The sequence below is a fragment of the Sceloporus undulatus genome, chromosome 2 (assembly GCF_019175285.1).
Source record: "Sceloporus undulatus isolate JIND9_A2432 ecotype Alabama chromosome 2, SceUnd_v1.1, whole genome shotgun sequence".
Classification (NCBI taxonomy): domain Eukaryota; kingdom Metazoa; phylum Chordata; class Lepidosauria; order Squamata; family Phrynosomatidae; genus Sceloporus; species Sceloporus undulatus.
In genome coordinates this window covers 239,649,885-239,669,392 of record NC_056523.1, presented here as the reverse complement: position 1 = coordinate 239,669,392, position 19,508 = coordinate 239,649,885, and the positions used below count along the sequence as shown (strand labels likewise).

General features: G+C 39.6%; 1 protein-coding gene across 3 annotated transcripts in view; it reads left to right on the top strand.

Moving 5' to 3' along the window:
• KDM4C (lysine demethylase 4C) overlaps positions 1-19,508 on the top strand; it is a 287,512-nt gene that overhangs the window by 61,455 nt on the left and 206,549 nt on the right. For all 3 annotated transcript variants that reach the window (XM_042451543.1, XM_042451544.1, XM_042451546.1), the window contains exons 8-9: positions 7,744-7,847; positions 17,569-17,706. In XM_042451543.1, the coding sequence (XP_042307477.1) occupies positions 7,744-7,847; positions 17,569-17,706 (242 nt within the window). The remainder of the gene's footprint in view (positions 1-7,743; positions 7,848-17,568; positions 17,707-19,508) is intronic.

Below are 19,508 nucleotides of genomic sequence, written 5' to 3'. Positions count from 1 at the left end.
TAATAATAATAATAATAATAATAATAATAATAATAATAATAATAATAATAATAATATATTATGGATTTAATGGTCAAACTAGATGAGACATTGAATCTATAGTTAGATCTCCCATTTTTTGTTGGGGTGCAACACAGGGGTTACGCCTTTCCTAGTTTCCTGTTCTAAGTTGTCATCACAAGTTTCTTTTTGCTCTGTGGGGGAAGTATGCAGTTGCTTTTATACTGGCTCAATTGTTTTCTTTGTGGAGCAAATAGCAGCTTTAGGGGAAAGGTGTTAGATTAAGAAAAAATGCCAACCCAAAATAATACTGCCCTGATTGGATTTCTCCCAACCCCACGCCATTTTAGAGATGTAAATCTTCCTTAATTTTCTTCTTGAAAGAAGTAAATTTGTTTCTGGACCCAATTCAAAGTGCTAGGGGAATTAAATAGCAAACCTGCTCTGAATAACTTTTGCCAAGAAAACCCCATCATAGGGCGACCATAAGTTGGTGTGGTGGTTTGAATGTTGGACTATGACTCTGGGGGCCATGGTTTGTATCCCAGCTTGGCCATGTAAACTCACTGGGCCATGAAACTCACTGGATGATCTTGAGTAAGTCACATTCACTCAGCCTCAAAGGATGGCAATGGCAATCCCCCTGTGAAGAAACTTGCCAAGAAAACCCCATGATAATGTCGCCATAAGTTGGAAACAACTTCAATGCACACAACAACATCAACAACAAATATGATAGCTCAGCAATACTACATATAAAAAAGACCTTGCAATTATTGTTGATCATACATTCAATATGCACCAGCAGTGTGAGGCTTGAGCAAACAGCGAACAAGATGAATTTTATTTTAGTATGTCCAAGTTGAGGGAAGTAATAATCTAACTATATTCAGCACTGCTGAGGTGTCTTCTGGAGTACTGGGTTCAGTTCTGGATGCCTCATTTTAAGGACATAGACAAGTTGGTCCAGAGAAGGGCAACAAGGATGATGAGAAGTATAGAGAACAAAACATATGCGGGGAGGTAGAAGGAGTTGGGCATGTTCACCTTGGTAAAGAGAAGACTGAGGGGTGGTATGATTGCCCTCTTTAAATGCTTCAAGGGCTGTCACAGAGAGGAGGGGACAGGCCTGTTCTCTGTTGCCTCAGAGAGTAGGACCTGGTATAATGGCTTGAAGTTACAAGATGATAGATTTTGATTGAACATTAAAAGGAAGTTCTCGACAGTAAGAGTGGCTCGGCAATGGAACCAATTGGCTAGAGAGGTGGTGGAATCTCTGGATGTCCTAAAAAAGAGTCTGGGCAGCTACGTACTGGGGATGCTTTAGCTCAGTGATTTCCAATCTTTGGTCCTCAAGGTGTTTTGGATTTTAGAATTCCTGATTGCTGGTCAAGCTGGCTGGAGCTTCTGGGAGTTGAAGTCTAAAACACCTGGAGCACCAAAGTTCGGAAATCACTACTTTAGCTGGAGATCCTGCACTGAGCAGGAGGTTGGACTCAGTGGCCCATTAAGCCACTTCCAACTCTGTGCTTCTGTTATTCTGTGTGTGATGCATTTAATGGGGCACATTTCTACTCAGCTGATGATTAAGAAATAGGTGGTGCAACAGAATGCAGAGTGCCAAAAGTGCAGGAGCCGAAGCAATAAGCTGTATCCGATAATAAAACAGTCAGGAGTCAGGAGCCATAAATCAAAGCAGAGGAGTAGGAAGATAAGACGTTGAGCAAATCATACTCTCTTAGGAGTTTATCGCATGGACTTTTCACCTGACTGCACCCTAACGGGATGCAGCCAGGATGCAGGCGGGAATTATCGCATTTAATTCACATGTAATTTTGCTGGGCAAGCACATCCTGGCTGCATCCTGGGTCTCAGGCACACTCAGCAAGCCTCTTTTCAAAGCCAGGAGTTTTCAACTTTGAAAAGCGGGCCCCAGGATGCAGTTGGCCTGCATTCGGCTGGCGAAATTAAATGCAGATTAAGTGTGATAATTCTGGCCTGCATCATGCATCCCAGGTGCATCTTGTTAGGGTGCAGTTAACTTAAAAGTCCGTGGGATAAACTCCTTAGCCTAAGAGGATGGCAATGGCAACCCACTCTGAAGAAACTTGCCATGAAAACCCTGTGATTAAGATTGCCATAAGTCTAAAACGACTTGGAAGAACATAGCAACAACAACTACAGTAATAACAAAGCAAGATATCAGAGTCAGGAAACAGTCTAGGGTCTTAAATCACAAGGTGGTCATATATCTTAGTGGATGCTGACTAAGAAAGCGACCAAGTTTTTCCATTAGAGCAGATGCCTGGGCTGTCCAGGTGGCAATTCAGTTGGAAAAGGGAGGAGGAGCCTCCATCCCCAACAACCGTTTCCTGAAAAGGGTGTGTGAAGGGGTGGAAGCTCCTCTCCCCTTTGCTGGCCAGATCACTGCCTGGGAAAGGCAGCAATCTGGATGGGAAAGGGGCAGGGAGCCAGTTAAAGGGATAGGAGAGGGGGGAAAAGAAGCACAAGCTTCTGCTCCTCATCTCCCATCTACCTATCCCTTTAACTGGCTTCGGGGGGGGGGGGGGGGGAATTATACATGGTTTTTCCACATTCGTGGGGGGTCTTGTTCCCCTAACCCCTGTGAATGTGGAGGGCCAAATGTGTAACATTTTCTGAAAGGTAGCTATGTTACTAGAATCACAATGTGAAAGAGTTATCTCCATAACATTCTATTTATTTATTTATAATGTCAGAGTGGTTCATGGATAATTTATTTCCTTGGCCCTTGCATATTTTGTGAGTTTGTCCCCATTGTTAATCAGGCCACACCCAATAATCCAGCCACTTATGCAAAGGAATATTTTGGTTTTCATCTGTGAAACACTGGAGAGTTTAGAATTTCTAAGAAAAAAAGTATTGGTGTTGCACATATTTTCTGCTTCAAATATTCACAGAAGATTGGCTTTCAAAGTATCTTTCTTGCATTGTGTATTGTGTTTTCCCCTGTGCTGAGATGATATAGGGCATTATTTTCCAGGGTCATTGTAAATATACATTCTAAACTGATATGCTGGGCTTAAAATACTGTGCATTACCTTACTCCAGTGGTTTTCCAATTTAAATTAACTTATGACCAGTCACCACATTTGTTCAGGCCCTGATTACAAATCCATAAAGAAGGAGATTTAAATAGACTCTTCTTTCTTCATTGATTTTAATTTAAAATTTAATTTATTTAATGCAGCACAAACCTACAGATTTTTAAAAAGAGTGATGAGTTCATTCAATGTATGTGGCTAATGGATAGGCTTTCCCTTATTCTTGCATTTGAAAATACCAATCTTTAGTGGTGTCTTTCCTAAAATAAATAGTACTGTCTAGGCAAATGAAGTATGGTTTGGCATACAGTACTTTTGCTGTATGAACCTTTTGCAATTAATGGTTTGGTTGTCTGAAGTGCAGGTATGGTAAGGCTGCAGTCCTATATCCATTTAAATGTTTAGAATTGTGGTTCATCAGTTGAAATGACAATTTGTGGTAAATAATAGGCATTATGGCCCAAGTATCCTAAAGACACTAGATCCCACCTGATCTTGGAAGCTAAGCAGTGTCAGCCCTGGTTAGTAGTTGGATGGGGACTGCCAATGAATAGTAGGTGCTGTAGGCTATATTTCAGAGGAAGGAACTAGTGAAACCAACTCTGAGTATTCCTTGCCAAAGAAAACCCTACAAAATTCATGGGGTCACCATAGATTAACAGGTGACTTGAAGGCAAATAAGCATGTTCATTGGGTGTAGCATTGCAACTGAATGCCTTAATATAGGTATGCTATTGTGTGATAATCAATGACTTTGCATGTTTCATGTACGCTTTAAGTGTAAAAGACTGGTGATGCGAGAGTCTGAAAAGCAGGACCTTTTGAATCTCTCTTGTCTCATTTACCCAGTTGTCTTAGGAGTTCAAAGTTGAGGAAACTGCTTCAAAGATCATGTAGACTCAGTGTTGTTCACAAATCCAATATGACACAACTATTTTCAGAGAAAGAAGACCTGCTGTATGATTCCACATTTGAAGCGTTGGGTTCAAATTCCTTATATACAGTAAAGAATTGGAATGTATAACTCTACTATAGCACCTGTTACCCAGGCCACCAGAGGGTATTTCTGGATGCTTTTCTCCCATACTAGAGATCAAGGCATCTACACATGGTCTTCCTCCTTCTAATTCTGGTTTATTATGTAGAGGGTTGGTTAAGTTATATAAATGCTTGACAGAAATACAGTTGTCATTCTGGATTTGCTGACCTCCTGTTTGCGGTTTTGAATTTCTGTGGACGGGAAGCCAGGAGGGACAAAATGGCGCGTGTGCGAGAACGTGAAGCCATTAAAAACAATGGGGCTCCAATATTTGCATTTTTTTCTGATCTGCGGGGGTGGGTGGATCTGGAATGGATCCTAGATGAATCAGAAGGGACAACAGTGCATGTTTTATATGACACAGGACTGCACTGTAAAAATGGCATTCCTGTGTTAAATTCTCTCCTTCACAACTGTAGCATCACATAACCCATGTCAGAGTATAATGCGTTTCCCTAAATCATGCCATGCTGCATCATTGGTGGTTGAGAGATGCGGCAGGGAAATGCACAACTTGTTGACATCATGATACTGATTAAATGCTATAACACATTATGAGGAAGATTCAGTTTTTTGTTTAGCAAATCCATGTGTCATGTAACAAGACATTCTAACTTGGGGCTCTGTTAGAATGTTTGCCTTGATTAAGGGCTGCTTAGGTGATAAAGAGTCCAGCCTCTGTCTTCTATCTGGCTTGGCTTCCTAGATCCCTATTTGCTGACCTGTGCAGGACTTTGCTTCCGGTTGAGTCCCAATGAAATTTTCTTTCATAGACTATCAGGATTCTATTCAGAACTGCAGGTGTCCTTGTGATGCTGTTTTATTGCGAGGCCTCTGAGACCACTAGGCTTTGGAATGCAGAATCAATATCAGTTCATAAAACATGGGTAAGAATGCAAACTAACAGGATCTTTTCTGTAGCTATTGGAGTCCCTCCCCCAGCCCCAGATGGTAGGAAAATGGAAATTTCTACACCTAGATGTCTGCAAGAGCAATTATTTTGTATGTAAGCAAAGCTCAGCCCCTGCCCTAAACCTTGTTTTTCAAAATAAAGACAAAACAATGTTTAAAAGGTTTTTTTTTTTTTTTTACAATCTTGCTTGTACTTTTGATACTCCCATTTTTCTTTTGGTGCTGATGCCACCCATGATGGATCCTAACATGTGAACACTGGCCTTAGAGCTCCCAGAGCATGCTAACTTCTGTTATAAAAAGTCATGATTTTTATCAGAGGCTTCAGCAGCAGCGTACATCGGGAATATCTCCTCCTTGTTTACCTGCTCTAGCCTTGCTAACAGATGATTTCTGCTATTGAGAACAATACTGATTATCTCTTTGACATGACCAGGAGATGCTCCATACATAGTACTTTACGTGTGAAGTATTCCTAATGCTGTATTTATAATAACTCAGCAAGCAGGCTGAACAAAGTGCCTTTCCCCCCCTCAGTTACAGCATTTGTCCTTACCATTGTAAACTACTTTTAACCATCAAATAGATAGGGATTGAATATAAGGGACAGTGTACAAGGCAGCACTCCAGGAGTGTGGAACGTTTTAAGGATTTTTTATGTGCCAAACAGAAGACATAGATTCTGCATCATTCTACTATTGTTTTGTAGAATCTTCTGTGTTCTCTCAATATTGGCTGCATATATTACACAAACACTGTCATGCCATTTTGGACAAACTCTTTTATAGAAACTGGAACACTGGGTTCTGATATTCCTTTCACTAGTGAAAGATAGACTAGATATGCTCAGGGTTCTTTTGCCCTTTTGTTCTTGTTGGAAGGTTTTAGTTACTTTTGGAGAATAATTCTGCAGATGCTTAGAGGGGGTTAGACGGCAAGCTTCATAATGGGGAACTTTATTAAAATAATAATTTCCCCAATGTATTTTGATAAAAACAATTCTCCAGGGTCCTCCACATTCGCTGAGGTTAGGAGCACAAGACCCCCGTGAATGTGGAAAAATTGCAAATAAACAAGCACTATTTTTTAACATGAGAGAACACCTCTCTTGGAATCTCTAGGTCCTCCAGGTCAATGTGAAGCAGAGTTGTACTGGAGGACCTAGAGATTCCTAGAGAGAACATAATAATAAAATCCACAAGTATCAAATCAGCCAAAGTTAAAGATGCAAATGTGGAGGGCCGACTGTAGATTGTTGAGCTTTTCTAGTAAGACACCAATAAATCAATGAATAGAATTATTGTTCCATTGAAGGAGTTTTCTGCCAAAATCTGGTGGGAGATTTCCTGTTTTTAAAAATTCCCTATACTTTTCAGTACCATTTGTGGTTTGTCTGCATACCTTTTAAAGTACTATATTTTAAAAATTTGGTGCTGCCCTCTTTCCATGAACAAAAATGTGGCAATATTATACATGTCGCAGGTACTGTATATACACAAGTATAAGTCAGTCTCATGTATAAGTTGTAATCAGGTTTTGGGACCAAAATTAAGGAATTTAATGTGACCTGTGGATAAGTCAAGGGTAAAACTCAGGGAGATAGTGGGCTGGCAAAGAGGCTCAAGGGGCAAGCTGCCACCCTTCTTCCTCCTCGGTCCGGCTGTCCTCTTGGGAGACAGCCAGACTGGGGACAAGGCTTGAAGGGCAAGCCTATTGACCTGTGTATAAGTTGACCCTGGGTTTTTTGGGTCAACTTTGGGGCACAAATTTCTCAGCCTTTTATTCAGTATGTACGGTAGCTCACCATAATGCAGAACCCATTGTATTTATTATGAGAAGAGGCATCACTGTGTGGTTGCATATCTCACCTAGTGATACCTCTCCAGACTTCCCTGTTTTGAGTCCTGGCAGAGTGCAGTTAAAGATGTAAAGCTTTAAGGGAAGACACCTGAATTTCACACCACAGTAAACCAGTAGTGCAATCATTACACTTTAAAATCATCTGGAAAAGTGATCAATTTTATATCTCAACAAGTTTGTGACTAATCTATTCTGCAACCACTGCTGCTATAAAGTACACTCAATGAAATATGTCCAAGCATATATTTTAAAATGTTTTTACATGAATTCATAGGCATTGAACAGGTGTGGCATGCAACAGTTTTAAAGTGCCAGTTACTGTTGCTTTCATGTCTATATTTTTGTTATTTGCTTTGCTGTACACAATTTCTGTTAGGCAAATCATTTGTTGTTGTGTGTCTCTAAGTAATTTTCCACTTATGGCGATGCTAAGGTGAGCGTATCACAGAATTTTCTTGGGACATTTCTTTGAATGGGTTTGCCATTACCATCCTCTGAGGTTCAGAGAGTGTGACTTGCCCAGGGTCACCCAGTGGGCTTACATGGCCAAGATGGGATTCGAACTCTTGTCTCCAGTGTCAAACTCCAGTGCTTAAACCACTCCATGACATGGCTCTCAAAACAAAACCCTTCAAAACCTCGTTTTTTGTGCTGGCCAAATGGCCGTAATAAAGTTATTATAAAAATCTCCTTTTGTCAAGGAAATTTCCTTTTGTCAAGGATTGGACTTAACATACAACATTGCTTCTATTATCGATTTGAACCGCTGGTTTATAATTGTGGACCCAACAAATTACTAAAACATTCTCATTATGACTAATACAATTCTGTTTGTGTTTGCCTTATTAGGATTTTTCCCAAGCAGCTCTCAAGGATGTGATGCTTTTCTACGCCATAAAATGACATTAATTTCTCCATCAATATTGAAAAAATACGGAATTCCTTTTGACAAAGTGAGTAAATTTGGGGTCTTTATCCATTATCTCGACTTTTCAATAAAACTATGTGGTGATTTAGGCAGTATCATTTATTTAAGATAAATTCCAGCTCAGATGTTGACTGATACATATTCTGTGTTGTACAAGTTACCTACTCATTTTTAAGGGTTGGGTAGTTCCAGTATATTAATGTATACCTTCATGGAACTACTATTTGAAAACAGGAGATAGATGTGTGAAAGATGAAATAAAGAAATGACTCACTTTGGAGCAATTTAAAATACACATCTTTGAAGGGGTCATATGAAGCCTTTTTTGTACATTGTGCACTGCTGTAAGGCACCTTCCTGGGATGTTAAACTTACAGAAGGCTCCCAATCAATCAGATCTACGGATAAAGGTTTATTTTCTCTTTTAAGCAGTCTTGCCCATATATACATATTACATTAAGTACATTTATATCCTACTTTAAGTTAGGTCTGCATTAATTCACCAAATGGGAAATTATGCATTTCCAAATTGGTCAGTAGTAACTTGTAATGTTCTCAAATGAGCATTACTGGAAATGCCTCTTGAAATCATTTGGCATTTTCCCTCGCTTTGGAGACAGTGCAGAGAGATCATTGCACAAAAAAGAGGGGCTTTTAAAAACATGCTACACATGTTATTGATCACCACAGTTATCGTGTGGTTTATATCATGTTTACATTTTATGAAACAGTTGGATATGATTGATGCTTTGATTTTAGGGATGTTTTCTGTCTTTTTTACTTAAATAAATTTCTACTAATATGATATCTGGGAATTGTTTGAGAGAAGTAACCCCTTAGGCTTACTGACTTACTTATTTGTAATCATATCTTCTGGGCATGTAGTTTCTTTATTCGAAATATATGTGCAGCACATATTTTCTCTACATTCCTTTGCATATATAAAATAAAACCATGCAATTTAGATCTTTCTCAAGCCCAAGTCATAGCAGTATATCTTCTAGCATTGGAGTAGCAGTAAGACTGTCAAGTAGTTTAGACAAGAAGACTCCTATGTAATCTGTTTTGACTCATTTTTACAGAAGCTGAAGAAATCCAGCATGCAGGTTTTGTCATTCAACTACCACTTCACTGATTCACTGGTTTTAAGATATTTCTATCTTGCCCTTATTATTAGAGGACTAGAGACTCCCCAGTTTCTCATTTAAAAATTGCAAATAGTTAAATACTATTTTATGTCACCTTGTACCACCAGAGAGCAGTCTATACCCAGCTGTAATTCTGATTAATAGGTTTCTGTGAGAATGTGAATAGAGAGAATCAGGCTATGATCTCTTGTGGCTTGGAGTGATAGAACTGGAAACGTGCTGAACACTGATAAGCCAGCCTCCGCCTACCAGGTGACAGCTGAACTGCCGTTTATTGCAACAGCACACCTGCTAAACTACCATCAGTGGGGGTGAATGACAAGATAAATTTGGGAATTGCTGGCACAGAAAGTATTCATACTTATATGCACTCACACCACACTCTTAAAAAAACTCCAATCACAATCTCAGCATGCACACCTGTGTGCTGTGCATGCTTACATATTTATGTGATTGTGTTTAGGGACAGTATGCAATTGCTACCTATTTGTATTGGAACTATAAGGTAACACAATATTTATATAAAATGGATATACTATTGCTATATATAATTTCTCTGTTCTGTTGTTATTTTGACTAAATACATGCCTGTGTATGTGACAAAATATTAACCTAGAATTACAATATTCTTTTTGTCAATCACATCGAAACCACACAACCTTCCCCTCCTTCTTCCATAAACTGTAAGATAGGATACTTGCTGACACTTCTGTTCCACAAAGTTCCATTCCATCCTCATTCTTTCCTGTACTAGTCTGTTTCTTGGTTGATTGAGAATAGGGGTGACTACTAAGATGGATCAAACTGAAGGCAGTAGTGTTTTAATCCATTCTTGAGATTTAGAGAGAAACTATCTCAGTGGGAGAACAAAGTAAAATCAAAACTTTTCCTACTGTACTGGAGAGCCAATATCAGTAAGAAAAAAGTGCTTGGCAGAGATGGAGAAATAGAGAGACAGACATATACAAAATAAGTATGCCTTCTGATGTGTTGTCTTTTATGTGTATTAGTTAGTATACATACACAAATGGATCTCCTATTTTCTGTTAATCCAGTGGAAGTGCCAAGTGCATTTTGTCTTTCATGTCCACCAATAATTCCCATATTTTATGATGAATATTTATCTTCTTGTGCTATAAACTTTTTTTAGTTGTGGGTTGAAGGCACTGAGAAATTATTTTACCAAAGGAGAAGCCTGGGTTTTTGTGTTTTGTCTTTGTTAAGTCAGTTGCTTAGTTGTCCCCAAGGTTTGTTTTTCCAAATGATGTGCTGCTTTGTTGTTCATTATTCCAAAACTGTCATGTGGGCATCAGGGAAATAAGTGGGAATGAACATTTTACAATCTTGCCCTCATAGCATTGTCTTTATTATTGGCTTTGGGGATTTGGCCACATGGCCTGGTCACCAGCTACATATTGGGTTGGTGGTTGTAAGCAGATACATTCATTTGTAATCTATCCAGCAGGCAGTCTGTGTTGATTTTTCCTGGTAGATGTTGAGCTGTCAGCAACATTGCAGGGTCTACTTTCTCCATGCCAAAATTGTAAAAAATTAAGTTTTGGCTTGGTTCAGAATATCTAATTGTGTATCTCCATGGTCCTTTCCCCTCTCTTCTCCACAGTTAAAGACAGTTTGAAATATGTGAAAAGAAAAGATAATGAAACAAGGATGCTTAGCATAGAGATGAAGTCACTGATGACAAATCATGGCAAGAAATACAACTTTCAAGCTGTAGCAAAGCAAACCTTGGGTGGATGTCAAGAAAATGCAACCCTTTTTGAGTTGTTTTTCTCTGAATGCTTTAGACAGGACATAGAGGGCAGTCCACTGAGGGAAGTCATGCATATTTTTGCAAAGGTTAACCTTTCTCAGTGTAGTCCCAAAATCCAAAGAATCCCATGGCTGGTCTTTTAATGGGATCTCTTAAGTGTCAAGATGGTCTGTTTTCATTCGGGTTGCAAATAGCAATGTGTATTCTTCACATCCCTAGTAATTTCACATAGAATCTACTCTAGGCTATCTCAACATCTTTTACTTTACTTTAGGTGAAGATAATCATTTCGTTTTTGCTACTGTTAAACAGTGGGAATAAAAAATCCTTGCTGATCTGTGATAAATCACCTACAATATTTTATATACTCAACTATAAGTCCACCTCATGTATAAGTCGAGGACAGGTTTTGGGGCCAAATTTATGGGTTTTGATATGACCCATGGATAAGTTGAGATTAAAACTTAGGGGCATGTAACAAAGGATGAAAAGAATGAAGCAAAGGAAAACGATACTAAAGAACTTTAAAAATTCCAGCAGACATAATTGTTTGTGCTCACACTAAAGACTGGTCAGATGAGAGAATAGAGGGGGACCACTCTTGCCTTTCACCAGGAGATGGTTCCTTTTTTTGATAAGAGTTAAAGTACAGTACTTACATTGACCCGTGGATAAATCAACTCAGGATTTTTGGGTCAATTTTTAAACTAAAATTTCTAGACTTATACACTAAAATATACATTAGATTCCATTGTATCTCAAGTCCACCTTAGGGATAAGACTGGGTAGGGACAGTAGGTCAGTTGCAGAGTATATAGTTTGTGTTCATAAAGTTCCTGTTTTCATTCTCTGCTATTTTTTCTGGTACTGCTGGAAAAATTCCTGCCTGAAAGCCTGGAAAGCTGCTGCTAGTGAGTGTTGACAGTACTGGGCTAGATGGACTAATTGCCCGTTTCAGTAAAAGGTAGCTTTCTGATTCCTGTATCAGTCTATAAGGATTATTTTATGTAATCCTCACACTGTCAGACTTAGAAGACTTTCTTCCAGCACTGAATCCATTAAGTCAGTGAACATGGCTCTGTCTCAAAAAATAGGTGATTATTATTTAGAAGAATGCCAGAGTTATAGTAATGTTCTATTATATTATATGTTTTGTTTTTAGACCATCCTCCATATAACATTTTATCAACCCTTTTACATTCTGTCAGTGTGTTAATGCACTGGTGAGCAAGAGCTAATGACACAAAGTCCTGATGTTCCTTATTCTCCATAGCCTGCACTTTCACTTTATGTAGTCAGTGAAAGGGATCTAGGAGTCTTAGTAGGCCACAAGTTGAACATGTCAACAATGTGATGTGGCAGCTAAAAGGGCCAATGTGATTCTAGGCTGCATCAATAGAAGTGTAGTGTCCTAGATCAAGGGAAGTAATAGTGCCACTCTATTCTGTTCTGGTTAGGCCTCACCTGGAATACTGTGTCCAGTTCTGGGCACCAAATTACAAAAAGGATGTTGACAAGCTGGACCGTGTCCAGAGAAGGGTGACCAAAATGGCAAAAGGTCTGGAAATCATGCCCTGTGAGGAGTGGCTTAGGGAGCTGGGTATGTTTTGCCTGGAGAATAGAAGGTTAAGGGTTGACATGATAGCCACGTTTAAATAATTGAAGGGGTGTCATATTGAGGATGGAGCAAGCTTGATTTCTGCTAGTCCAGAGAATAGGACCCAGAGTAATAGATTGAAGCTATGTGAAAAGAGATTCCATCTAAACATAAGGAAGAATGTCCTGATAGTAAGAGGTATTCAACAGTGGATACGGTGCCTCAAAGAGTGTTGGATTCTCCTTCTTTGGATGTTTTTAAACAGAGGTTGGAAGGCCATCTGTCAGGGGTGCTTTGATTGTGAGTTCCTGTATGGCAGGTGGTTGGACTGGATGGCCCTTGAAGTCTCTTCCAACTCTATGATTGTTTGATTCTAAATCCCTGCTTAGCCATGGAAACTCACTGAGTCTTCTTTAGCAAATCACACCCTCTCAGCCTCAGAGGCAAGGACAAACACTCTCTGAACACATCTTGCCAAGAAAATCCCGTGATAGATTCACCTTAGGGCCATGATAAGTCAAAAATTACTTGAAGGCAGACAACAACAAATAAAGACAAGTACAAAGTTCATTCTGAATACAGCTTTTTCAGTTTTAGTTTACTGCTGCATAATGGTCTGGGAGGAAGATGGAAGTTTTCAAACTTTTCTCCTTTTGGGGTTTTGCACTTCACCTCCAAATCTTTGGATGCGCGGCTGGTGTTTTGGGAGCTGGACTAAAATATCCAGAAGACTCAGGCCTGTTACAGACTGCCAAAATAAAGCTGCTTCGCGTCTCTTTGGAGGTATGCTGTTTAAATGATGCATGCATCCTAAGAATCAGGAAGCTGCACCAAAGCTGCACTCCAGTGCTTAGGAATGGAGTGGGGCTTTGGCGCGACCTCCGGACTCTTAGGACCCATGCATCATTGAAATTGCATACCTCCAAAGAGACCTGAAGCAGCTTTATTTTGGCAGTCTGTAACAGGCCTAAATGTAGGCAAGGCAGTAGGACTGTTCTTATCGGCTAAGTTTAGAGCTCATAAAAAGTTACTCAGAATGACTTTTTATTAGACAACCAGACAGAAAATGATGCAAGGCTACCCCAAGACTTTTTACTGCCTGAGACTGAGCCACAAATGCCCCCCTTTAACTTATATCACATTATAGCATACCTAAAACTACTTAATTTTAAAGCACATCATGCAGAAAATTCCAGAAGCACCTCTTCTGTTCCCTGATAGCAAAAATACAATAATAAAATGTTCATGTCCTTTCATGACACCCCAGATGTGTTGAGATGTCTGTTTCATTCTACTTGATGATAGGCACAGCCATAGCATCATAGTGCATTATGCCTTAAAGAAAGGTACTCATAATGGTTTCTTGTGCTGGGATAGTTCCAAGAAATTCACAGACATGACAAGCCCCTGTGGAAAAGATACCTTTAGGAAGGAGGAACAGGAAAACCACACACACAAAAAAAGCAAAGCGTATGAGGCAGCCAACTCACCATATGAAAGTAGAGAATTTTTCCTGTTTCTTAAGCCTATGCTAAAGTGCATTAGTAGAGATGGCTGTGGCCAGCTTATTCTCTGACTGCTGTTGTTCTGTTGCTGTAGAGCAGTGGTTCTCAACTTGTGGGTTGTGGCCCCTTTGGGTTGCCTAAGACCATCAGAAAACACATATTTCTGATGGTCTTAGGAACCAAGACCATTGGTTGGGGTTCACCACAACATGAGGAACTGTCTTAAAGGGTCGCAGCATTAGGAAAGTTGAGAACTACTGCTATAGAGTGGGAGCCTATCTGTTGCAGGGATGTTTTTTCACCACTTCCAGCTTTGCTGCTGAGGAAAAGGAAATGGTGAGTCTTTATTTGTTCATAGTGGAACAGTGTTTGAAAAGGGCCATAACACACACCTTACTCCATGTGGAAGTTATTCTCTTTAAGAAGATTTCATTGCTTTTAATCTTCTGAAGCAATTCTTTAACATCCAAGTTAAGCACACAGAGACAGTGTCCATCTCTCTGTTAACACAGAACTGTAACTTTAGAGATAAGATCATAGTTTCTTACTTCATAATAAATCCTCGAAAACACTATTGTAGTCATACCATTATAAGTTTAAATTTGTGACTGCCACCCTTAGAGTTTTCTTCTGGTTTTCTGGTTCATATATTCTGGCAAAAAAACAGTCATTTACCTAGTGTGCAATTGAATAAAAATAAGTTTTATTTGCATGACCAAAGAATATTCTTACAAAAAAACCCTCCAAAATATAATTGAAGATTGCAAAAATATTTGAGAAGGTATACACAAAACTTTTCTGAAATCTGAAAACTAGAATTTCAGAACTGATAAATATTAAAAAACGCAAAGCACAAGGGCAGTCTTGTTCATTACAACAGGTCTCTAGTTGTGAGACTGTAGCTGAGAGGAATACCATTCCTAAGCAATGCTATTTCGAAGACAAACCACTGGCTCACATGTGGGCAGCATGGTATAATTTTACTGTTTGGCTAGTCCTCAGCTTTAGCACACATTAGAGCAAAGGTTGGAAAGTTACCTTTGTAAAAGTAATTTGATAACCAAGTCATTACAAATATCATAAGTGTAACAATTTCCAAAACTATTTAGTGACTCATTACAGGCTGTGTTAATTTTTCCTTAGTTTTTAGATTGGCTTTTAAAAATTCATTTTAAAAATAAGAAAATAGTCTAAAAATTAAATAAAACTTCTTAAAATGACCTCAGACTCTTTAACTCCCTAAGCCAGTGGTGGTGAACCTATGGCATGAGTGCCAGAGATGGCACTCAGAGCCTTCTCTGTGGGCACACATGCAGTCACTCCAGCACAAAGTTTGCCAGAGTTTGTTACTAGAAAGCCACAGGGACTGGCACTTTGCAATAAATAAGTGGGTTTTCGGTTGCAGTTTGGGTACTCAGTCTTTAAAACATTTGCCACCACTACCCTAAGTTACTACTTCTTAAAAAACCACTAAAGCAAAGAGTTACAAATAACAGTATTTTAATGTATTATTTCCAAGATCTGCATTAGTATCCATGGCAGGAATAATTGTCATCATGCTTTGTATGGGCAAAGTACAAAGTGCTGGTTATTATCTTTAAAGCCTTACATGGTTAGGTCTAGGTTACCTAAGGAATCGCCTTATCCCATACAATTCACCCTTTACACTCAGTCCTTTGAGAAAGGTTTGCTCCAACCAGCTGGGACTAGTTTGACAACGGTTTTCTAGAGGACTTTTTTATCTACCACCCCTAGACTGTGGAACAACCTGCTGGAAGAGATACTACAGCTGAAAATGCTGACAGCATTTAAAACAGCATTAAAGACACATGTCTTCTGTCAAGCGTACCCAGTCAATTTAAAATCATGACTTTTTAATTGTATATGTACTCTATGAATGCATTTTATTGTTTTTATAGTTTTGTATTTTAACTGTGGGTTTATGTTTTAAATTGTGTTTTGTATTTTAATATGTTGTACCCTGCCTCAAGCCTTGAGGAGAGGCGGGAAAGTAATAAAATGTATTACTACTACTACTACAACTGTTATTATTACTTTTTTTCTTCTTTGTGGTTTCTGCAAATCATACAAATGGGTTGTACTGCGCCTGCGCAGTGCTGCTTGGAAAACTTCTAGAATCACTGGGCAAAGTTAACTTTGCAACTTTTTGGTGGTAGCTCCACCCATCCCTTATAAGCCCCTTGCATTCCTGCTCTTTCCCCAGTTCCTTCTTTCCGCCGTGTTAGCTGCTTGGGGAACTTTGCTCTGTGTTATTCAAACTTGTTCACTGGACTTTGACTCGGACCGTTCTTGACCATTCTTCTTCTGACCCACCCATATATTGTTGACCATTCGGCGTGTCTTTGACTCCTTTTTGGAATTCGATTCAGCTTGAAGATGTCTCTGGCACTGTTCAAGAAATGTGATGTCTACGGGGGTAAGATCCCAGTACAGGACCCCCATTCTTCTTGTCTCCTATGCCTGGGCAAAAATCACAACACCAAAGCTTGTGCCTTGTGCAAGTCCCTCACCCCTCAGGCTAGAAAGAACCATGACTCCCAGTTAATTATGGCCATCTATCAAGGGGTCCTTAAGCCTCAGGATACCGACCGGCCGGGTTTGGCGCCCGTGGCTTCGGAATCGATGCCAGCTGCTCCTGCGTCTGTGGACAAGGGTGCCAAGGTTAAGCCTACTTCCACTGTGGTCCAGAGCTCCACCACTGAGCCAAGTACCACTGCCGAAAAACCTTTGAAAAGGCAAGCGGCCGATGGAGCCGGTTTGAAGCCGAAGTCCTCAGAAAAGGATAAGGCTAGAACCAAGGAGTCAGGTCTTGCATGAGCTAATGTGTTGTTTTGTGCTTATGTCCTCAAACTCAGGTTTAAGTACTGTTTATTGAAATACTAATAACGGGTTCTTTCATCCAATGTATTATTTATGTGTCTTGCACTTGATGAGTGCTATTTACTGAGGTACAAAAGAATGACTGACACAGTTCTTGGTTCAGACAATTTGTTGTGATTAATAAACACACCTTTATTTGAACCTTGCTTGGGTCTCATGACACTCTCTCCGCCGCTGACCTAAGCTTGTCAGTCTCAACCCATTTGTATGATTCGCAGAGACCATGAAGGAGGATAGGATGCTTACCTGTAACGGTATTTCTTTGAGTGGTCATCTGCGAATACATACAAATCCCTCCCGTCCTCCCCTCAGTGTCCTCCTCTTCATTGGCTCATTCGCATGTCGCTCACGCAGCGTAAATTTCGGAACTGGGGACAGAGCGGGAACGTAAGGGGCTTATAAGGGATGGGCGGAACTACCACCAAAAAGTTGCAAAGTTAACTTTGCTCAGTGATTCTAGAAGTTTTCTGAGCAGCACTGCGCAGGCACAGTACAACCCATTTGTATGTATTCGCAGATGACCACTCGAAGAAATACCATTACAGGTAAGCAACCTGTCCATACATAACAAAGAAAATCTGTGGGGAAAACCCTTACTGTTGCCTGAGTTCTGTACAAACCAATTCTGAATTGTAAGCATGCCTAACATGCTTACAGATTTTAGTAAATTAATGAGAGGAAGAAGATTTTTGGGAAATGCATGAAGCCATTTTGACTACACTGAATTTCTCACTACACTGGTGAAAGGGAGCATCATAGGAAAGCATTGATTCTGTCATCAAAGGCAAAATGTTGACACTTAAAAATGTTCTTTTGGTTTCTAGGTCACACAGGAGGCAGGAGAGTTTATGATCACTTTCCCATATGGATATCATGCAGGATTTAATCATGGTTTCAACTGTGCAGAGTCAACAAATTTTGCAACAATAAGATGGATTGATTATGGAAAAATAGCCAAATTGGTAAGCCAAACTACATTTCTAATAAAAAAGCTATAAATAAGAATTTGCTAAGCAAAGGATTTTGTGAATTTAGATAAAATGATAAAGTTGGAAGAAGATGTGTAGAATTTTTGAAATAGCAAATTGTCTTAATTTTAACCAATGCTGATTTTATAATGAGCTAGTGAAGGTTTAGAGCTTCAGAAATAACGTCAGATTTTATCTTTGCCAGTGCAGAGGGCTCCTACTGTATACTTTAGTGTACTAACAGTAAAGTGGGACCACAGTATCCACGGACTTGCCATCCATGGATTTAGACATCTGTGGATGATAAGCCCGCATTGTCCCTAATGGTGGCACGTGTGTGCAGCTGTGCCATTATTGGGAACAACTGGACTGAAGTCCTCCCTCCCACTTGAGGCTTCTGCCCTAGGCTTGGTTTTGGAGGTGCTTCGGAGACAGAGGCTGGCGCCTCATTGGTCAGAGGGAGCTGGAGCCAGTGCGGAGGCTGAGCCCTGGATCTCAGAGTCTCCCCCCCCCCAGACCCAACACCCTGGTCGGAACCTCCAGGCTCTGAGAACCAAACACTGTTCCAGTCCCTCTAGCCGACAGGGCTCCAGTCTCTGCCTCCAAACCACCTCCAAAGTTAAGTTTGGGGCAGAAGCCTCGAAGAGGGAGGGAAGGAGGTGAGAGAGAGGAAGGAAGGAAGAGTTAGGAAGGGAGGGAGGACTTCAATCTAGTTGTTCCTAGTGGCTGCACTGCCATTTGGAACAATAGGGCTTGAGCATCCACAGATTTTCGTATCGGTGGGGGTGGGTCCAGAAGGGATCCCCTGTGGATACCAAGGGCCGACTGTATAGTGCTATACTGGTCTGCACAGGAATAAATTTGTTATAAGAGTCCTGTAGCTTTTATCCCATTTGTGAGATTGTCACAGTAAATTAAATTAATAGTACGTTAGCTTTAAAAAAAAGTCGGATAAAAATTATACTGTTTTGTTAATATGAATACCCTGATATCTACAATAGCAGGGTTATGTATAGTATGCTGTGCTCTTAATTTTGTCAGATGTTGAATACCAGGAACATTATCTGACAGTTAACTAGAACTATAGCTTTTGGATTGAGAGGATAAAATCTAAGGGAAAAAAAATCTGGAGTCATTCATTTATTTGAAAAAAGTGAAGATGTGGTGAATGAGAAAAAATATTATACAGTATTGGGAATGTGGTGTTGAGAACTGTGATAATATTAATTGGAAACAACAAACCATCTCATCTATTGAAGAATAGTATGTAGGGTATGGTTAAAAAACCCATTACTGCACATGTTATAAAAGAATTTGGAAAAGCAATAAGATGATGATGATCAGGAGGAGGAGACTGGCTGGATGATGATGTGTATTTCCTACATAGCAAGACAGAATAAAAACATCTGTATGTCACACAAGAAATGTTGGATGTTTTATAGATAGTACATTATTTTAGGCATTCATATATGGCATTTATTTTGCATCTGTAGTTTTTCTTTTTAATCATTTTTGGTGATTTTTTTCTTGTATGCAGACGTATACATAACAATGTCATTCCTATGTATTGTAAAAAAAAATCCTGTTAAATGGAATTCAGAAATAAAACAGGATAATAGTTTCTTGCTTTTCAAACTTTCTAGTGTCAGGGAATCAACATGTTTTGCAAGTTAACTCATTGTACAGTGCAGAATATGCTGGAAAATGTTTCTAGTTGCATACTTGCTTTGTGTAGGATGCTAATGAGGACTCTCTGTTGCTCCATAAAAGCTGTAATACGTATATAAGACATATAA